Consider the following 7,449-nt stretch of genomic DNA (forward strand, 5'->3'; position numbering starts at 1 on the left):
AAAACACAGTCATTTCCATGCTTAGTGGAAGGAAGGCCTGACATGTAATCCATGGAGATGGATTCCCAAGGTCGACTAGGGGTAGGCAACGGGGTATAGAGGCCGTGCTTCTTAATGGTCGGTTTGGCAATGGCACAGGCAGTACATGATCTGATGTACTTCCCAACATCCTGTCGAAGATTCGGCCAATAGAAATAATTTTGCAGTACTGCCACTGTTTTCTCGACCCCAAAATGCCCAGCAGCCCGACTGTAGTGTGCTTCCTAAATCATCTTGGCACGCTCACTTGAAGGAACACAAAGGTGACCCAGGTGGCATAACAGGGCATCCTGGAGGTGAAAATATGGAACATGCCGACCCTCCAAGAGTGTCTGGTATGTGTGGCCGAATTCTAGGTCGCTTTTGTAGAGAAGTGGCCAATCAGAAGTCTCGTGCCCACAAGAGTTGAGCACGGTGGTTAACGCCATGATCGGTGGTCGACTGAGGCAATCTGCAACATTATTGGTGCTGCCCTTCTTATACTTGATATTCAAGTGGAACTGTTGCAGGTATGTAGACCACTTCTGATGGCGATGATTCTGCAATTTCCCTTGGGTCTGTATGAACTGCAGGGGTCGGTGGTCTGTGTGGATGACCGTTTCCTTCCCCAAAATGTAATGCTTCCATTGTCGGCAGGCCTGTACAATGGAATACATCTCTTTATCGTAAGTGGGGTACTTCCGGACTGTGTCTGAAAGTGTTTCACTGTGATATGCCACTGGATGTCCATGTTGAGTAAGGACTGCCCCAATAGCATAGTCAGAGGCATCTGTCTCGACCTCAAATGGTTGTTGTAAATCTGGTAGCGCGAGCACTGGTGCCGTGCAGAGGCGATCCTTCAACTCCATGAATGCCTTCTGTTGAGATTCAGACCAAAAGAATTTTGCTTTCGCCCCTCCCTTGGTGACTAGACTCAAGGGCCAAGTAATATGAGAAAACCCCAACACGAATCTGCGGTAGAAGTTGGCAAGACCTAGAAAGCTGCGGAGCTCTGTTAGAGTGGTCGGAGATGGCCAATCTCGAATGACTTGGATCTTGGCTGGATCGACATGCACCCCCTGTTCATCAATGATGTATCCCAGATACTGAACCTGGGTCATGCCAAAAGTGCATTTCTCCAAATTGGCACATAGCTTGTGTTGCCGCAGTGTTTGGAGAACCTGTCGGATGTGGTGGAGGTGCTCTGCCCAACTCTGGCTGAAGATCAAAATGTCATCCAAGTATACTACTACAAAGGAGTTGGTGAATGGCCGCAAGATGTCATCCATTAGCCTCATGAAGGTTGCAGGAGCATTTGTCAATCTGAAAGGCATAACTAACCATTCGAAAAGGCCCTCCTTGGATTTGAAGGCAGTCTTCCACACATCAGAGGGTTCAATTGGTACCTGGTGATATCCTGACTTCAGATCGATCTTGCTGAAATATTTCGCCCCCTTTAGTTGGTCCAGGAGGTCATCAATCCGTGGGATCGGGTACCTATTATGGACAGTGATCTTGTTCAGTGCCCGATAGTCAATACAGAGTCTCCACGTCCCATCCTTCTTCTGTACCAACACGATCGGGCTCCCACAAGGCGATGAACTTGGACGAATGTGACCTTTCTGCAGGAGCTCCTGAATCTGCCTCTTGATTTCATTGTTCTCCAGAATGGAGCGCCGATAAATTGGTCCATTGGGTAGCGGCGCACCTGGGGTCAGATCGATGGAGTGCTTGACCTGACAGTGCAGAGGAACCCCTGCAGGGGAGGTGAAGATGTCCTCGTACTCCTCCACAACCTTGTCCATCTGTAGTTGTCGTGTAGAGGGATCCCGTCTGGAGGCCGCGGCCACTGTCTTCTTCTTTCCTTGAGGGCGTATCATCAGGAAAACAAATTTCCTGGTTTTGGAAATGATCTTATTGCATTGTTTTGCAGTAATCAAAGAGATGGCGGTAGGTGGTGCTACCTCTGGTATCCTGTACAACTTATTTCCCAATGTAATAATAACAGCACGGGGCCTTGATTCATACACAGCATGTCGCTTCCACAAGTATGGCTGTCCTAATAATACATCACAAACTTCAAGGGGAGAAATGTCACACAATACCTCATCTATGAAGGGCTTGATGTTGTATGGAAAGCGACACTGCTGGCTCACGCGAAGATCTCGTCCTTGGTGAAGCCACCCAATGGTGTATGGTTGTGGATGTGCTGTGGTCGGTAAGCCCAACCGCTTCACGACCTCTGCCGAAATGAGGTTCTTTTGACTCCCGCTATCAACAATGAACTGTATTGGGGAGCCCTTTACCCACATCTGGGAGTGGAAGAGACGCTCCTCCTCCTCTGGATCTTAAGGTTCATTTTTATGGATCTTGGCGGTAGCAACAGTGGTGTTGGGATCCGCATCAATGATCTGCTTCCCTTTTTCATTCCCCTTATCGGGTTCTGACTCAGAGCCGGAACATGCATCTGATTCTGAAACCTTTAGCTCAGCCACCAGTGACTGCTTGGCCCGACACTCACTTGTGTTGTGAGTGGAGCTCTTATGGAACTCACACCATTTTCTAGTGTCCTTTTTCGGCTTCGCGGCGCTGTTCTTTGCTTGCAGCTTCGGCGGGTTGTCTTGGGCTATCCCGCCTTGGCTTTGTCCTTTGTTCTGTGGTTTAGGGGCACCTTTCCCCTGCTTTGGATTTGCAGATCCAAAGTCTCGCTTCTTTTGTTTAAACTTCTGTTCGACCTTGACGGCATATCGGTATGCTGTGCCGAGCGAGGAGATGTTCAGGAATAGTATTTCTTCTTGGATGTACTTGTGCAGGCAGCCACGGTATTTGAGTATCAAATGTTGCTCCGAATCCTTGATACCCAACTTTGTGCGAAGGGTATGGAAAAGATTGGTGAACTCCGGCACGTCTTGGTCCCTTCCCTGCCGCAGCGTGGTCCACTTTATGTATTCATCCTCATAGCTCCCGACAGGGTAGTACTGCTCCTTGATAGCATCCCGGAATGAATTCCAGGTGGGTGCGGCTGAAAATAGTGAGCCATTACTTTCATCCTTCTGCTCGCAGTAGGTTTCCCACTAGTCCTTGACGTGGGGGGCTGCTTTGAGAAGAGCGAAAACAATCTTTTCCCGACTCGAAAATTCATGAACAGAAAAATAACCCTCTAGCAGATTTAACCATTTATCTACGGCATCTGCGTCTATCTGACCCTCGAATATGGGGATTTCAAAATTAACTTGTACCTTAAAGGGCGTGGCATTTCCAGAGTAGCTGCTGGAAGCCGATGCGTCGCTTCTGGGTAGCCGCTGAAGGATCTGGGCAAAGCTGTCCATCATCGCGTTCCGTTGTCGCTCGAGGGCTTCTTCGAGCAAGATTTTGATGGGATCTCCTGCCCCCTCGTCTTTCTTCTCATCCGCCATGGGAGGTCGTCGGGATTTGCGAGGCTGGTCTTGCAAAGGTTCAACCAGTTCAAGCCCTAACTCCTTATATCCCAACCTTGTTGGGGATATGCAAAGAAAAATAGAGAAAAAGCAGACCGCTCTGATACCACTGATCCAGATTTAAATAGGAACGCAACAAATTACAGAGATAACCATATACACAAAGATGCAGCGGAAATAATACTTCATTTCATTAATGGAAAATATTGGAATATGCTTACAACCAGAAATGCAAATAAACCAGCTAGGGCGATGGTAGCTTATCTCTGAGAAGAGATGTGGTGGCTACATGCCTCTCAACTGTGTTACAATGAGGCTCGACGACCTATTTATTGTTGAGAAACAATGGAAAACCCTTCACATTCCAAAACCTAACCCTAGGGGATGAAACGCCAAACTGTGGGCCCCGTTTGGGTAAATTGGTACATCAACTTCCCGGGGTCGTAACTTTGGCATACGATCTCCGTTTGACGCGTACAATAGCTTGTTAGAAAGATCTATCCAAGCACTACCAGTTTGGGAAGAGCAACATCGGTCCATGGACCCATGTTGCCCCCAGATTTCCCAAAAAACGTCGTTTAGGGCCTCAAAACGGCTCCAGAAGTTCAGGACCCGAAAAACTGCTAAAAATAGTAAGTTGTGCTACAATTAAGGAAACTGAAAATGCTGAGAGAAACAATGGTGGGGGTCCAGGTGGACTTGGCAGGAGGCCACCAATATCCACTTGGATCAATATTTCCACTAATGCTTTTGATTCAGCTATAGGAGTGGTATTGGTCCAAAACTAAAATCTCGTAACCCATGCTATCTATTTTGTTAGTAAAAAATTAACTCTTACAGAACTGAATTACACCGTAACTGAGAAAGAGTTCCTTGTTGTAATTTATGCTATTAATAAGTTTAGACATTACATCACTAGTTACGAAGTTTTGTACATACTAATCATTCTGCTATTCGATATCACATGAACAAACCAGTCACTAATGGCAGGATTACTAGGTGGATTTTGCTGGTGCAGGAATTTGACCTCACAATATTGGATAGGCTGGGAAAAGAAAATCAAGTAGTTGATCTCCTATCTAGGCTCAACCATGCAGGTGAGGATATTCCTGTTAATGATAGCTTTCCCAATGACAATTTGTTTGCTAATTCTGTTAAAACACCTTGGTTTGTAGACATGGCCAATTACCTTGCTACAGGAAAGTTACCACCCTACTTCTCATCTAGTCAGAAAAAGAGAATTATTAGGAAAAGTGTTGATTACTCTTGGATAAAAGGAGACCTGTTTTTCACTAGACATGATTTGATTATTCACAGGTGTGTTCGAGATGATGAGATATATGATATCTTGAGAGCTTTCCACGATGAACCCTATGGAGGACATTTCAAAAATAAGATGACAACCTATAAGATCCTCTGCTCGGGTTACTACTGGCCAAGCCTTTTCAAGGATGCAAAGAAGTATGTTCGTAAATGTGATAAATTCTAGAGAATAGGGTGACCTGTTCAAGCAGATGAAATGCCTTTGTAGCCACAAGTTCTCATAGAACCATTTGAGACGTGGGCTCTTGATTTTGTAGGTCCTATCAATCCTATGTCTAAAGGTAAGAAGTATATTTTAGTCTGTACTGATTATGTTATGAAGTGGGTGTAAGTGAGAGCACTACCTAGAGCAATGAAGAAAGTAGTGGTAGAATTTATTTATTTTTTCTGTTATTTTTGTAAGATTTGGGGTACCAAGGGAAATTGTTATTGATCAAGGTACTCAGTTTGTGTCAAAGCTTGTGTACGGAATTGTATAGAAAGATCAGATTACTCATCAAAAGTCCACCCCTTATCATCCATAGGCCAATGGGCAGGTGGAATCAACAAATAAGGTGTTGGAAACAATCCTGACTAAGATGGTGCAATTACATAAGAAGGATTGGTCTGATCAACTTCCCGAGGCATTATGGGCCTACATGATCAAATGGAGAAACACCACTAGCTTTTCTCTGTATGAATTGGTGTATGGAAAACAAGTTTTATTGCCAATTGAATTTCAGATCAGAACTTTTAAGATGGCAGCAGATTTGGGCATAAACCTTAATGAAGCACAACAATATAGAATCAGGTAGCTTAATGAGTTGGATGAGATTAGGCAGGATGTTGTTCAACATACTGATCTAATCCAACAACAACGTGATAAATGGCACGAAAAAAACATTAAGAAAAATCAATTTAAAGAGGGAGATTGGGCATTGCTATTTGATTCAAAATTTAGGAATTTTAAGGGGAAATTTAACACGCATTGGCTTGGCCGCTATGGAATTGAGAAAGTTTTTGATAATGGATCTATTCGGGTTAAAAAAATTGATGATGGAAATGTTACCTTCTTGGTGAATGGTCACAGAATAAAGCTATATCAGAAGCCCCAATCTAAGGAGGAATTTTTGGAAGAGATTGTGAAGAAGAAAGAGTTGGAAATGGTGGGAAAGGGAGTCATTCATTTCACTACCTCTTCTTGATTTTCTGCCATAATAAACTGAGCTTAATTTGTTACTTCTCGTGCTTTGTAAAACATTAGAGGAATGTCTATTGGGTATAGTTTTATTCCTTTTTCTGGCCCCAATTGACTACTTAGGGAAAAGGAGCCCCTGTGGAGTCTTCTTTTTCAGTATTTCAAACTCTCTACAATTGAAATCTGGCGAGCATGAATTGCCCTGGGCTCATTAAAATCATAGGATAGTAAATCCTTCAGGATCCTCAAAATAAATTCTGTCTTTTAGTTAATCTTTGTTTTGCTTATGTTGGACTGATGTGGGATCTCTTAAGGCCCTCCTTCCAACAATCTTGGCCCATCGACATTAGAAAATTATTTGGGTTTAAGATTAGAGAATTTTGATGCCTTGAAGCTTGTATACCTTAATGACAGGCTATCTCGTCAACAACAATGGAGATTCATCATGGCTCCTTGACTGCTGGATCCTCCAGGGGGTTCAACAATAGCTCATACATTCACACTTGATAGGATGCATTGGATGTACCTTGGTCCTCGCTCTCATTAATGGTGATGGACCCCGTGTTGGTTAACAACTAACCTTAATGGCTGGTAATCCAACAATATTACTGCACATTCGACCTCAACACCTATATTCAGGTGCAGTAAACTATACAAGAAAAAAATGAGAACATGGTTTCTTGCATAGACGTTCAACAGTTGCATTTCCTGCAGCAAATCACTTATTTCTTGAAGAACGAATTTCAAGCAGAACATTATTCTAAAGAATCTGGCAAGTACTGATCATCTTCATCATTAGTTGAGGCCATGTAACTACATGATCTTGCATATGATATGGTTTTGAAGTGGTTTATTATTCCAAAGCAAGTGCAGTCGTCACCCAAGGTACTTGACCGTTGTAAGGTAAGATCAAGCAGGTACGTTTGGCGTCAAAATACTTAAGGTAAAAAGGTAATGGTGTGAAAAATTTGAATTTGCATGAATACGATTCATGGCCACCCTCGCGGAATAAGGTGGCTATGAGCCGTTTGTGTCATAACGCGAGTTCCCATTCCCGATTATTATTATGATGTGTACATCAGTTATCTTCCCAACACTTATCCCGCAGAATGGATCATGATGGCAGTGATGATCACATTCCATGTCTTTCGAAGTTTCCTCATTACCCTACACCTTTATTAAATTAAACCATTCTTGTTCTTATCGGGTTTTGAATTATCTCGCTTGGTCTTAGAAGCATATCAGCGAACTGAATCGAACTCTACTCTCTCCCACTCCTAGCTACTGTTGAAAATGTGGTCTGTCGTCAGGTTCGAACCTCAAGGTCCTGCATTACTAGATGCTTACCCACAAAGTAAGGCAAGGTTGGAGAAGGCAGGATGGATGCCTCTATTCCTAAAGTTTAGCTAGCATACACATAGGTGACGAAGTATTTTTCTCTAAACTTAAATGGCGACAGGGCACAGGTGGGTAATGTTAAGTTCAGATTGATGA

General features: G+C 43.7%; 1 protein-coding gene across 1 annotated transcript; it reads left to right on the forward strand.

Moving 5' to 3' along the window:
• Window positions 1–5,356: 5,356 nt before the first annotated feature.
• LOC149230779 (uncharacterized) lies at window positions 5,357–5,962 on the forward strand. Its single transcript, XM_089381412.1, has 2 exons — window positions 5,357–5,568; window positions 5,719–5,962. The coding sequence occupies exons 1-2, from the start codon at window positions 5,357–5,359 to the stop codon at window positions 5,960–5,962; spliced, it is 456 nt and encodes a 151-aa protein (XP_089237538.1).
• Window positions 5,963–7,449: the final 1,487 nt, after the last annotated feature.

The sequence above is a fragment of the Pinus tabuliformis genome, chromosome J (genome assembly GCF_031772625.1).
Source record: "Pinus tabuliformis cultivar Carrire ecotype Pingquan chromosome J, CPIR1, whole genome shotgun sequence".
NCBI classification, from domain to species: domain Eukaryota; kingdom Viridiplantae; phylum Streptophyta; class Pinopsida; order Pinales; family Pinaceae; genus Pinus; species Pinus tabuliformis.

Coding starts and splice junctions, on each gene's coding strand:
- LOC149230779 (XM_089381412.1), top strand. CDS start 5,357: ATGGTGCAATTACATAAGAAGGATTGGTCTGATCAACTTCCCGAGGCA. Junction 5,569..5,718: donor GCACAACAATATAGAATCAG/GTAGCTTAATGA, acceptor TTCAAAATTTAG/GAATTTTAAGGGGAAATTTA.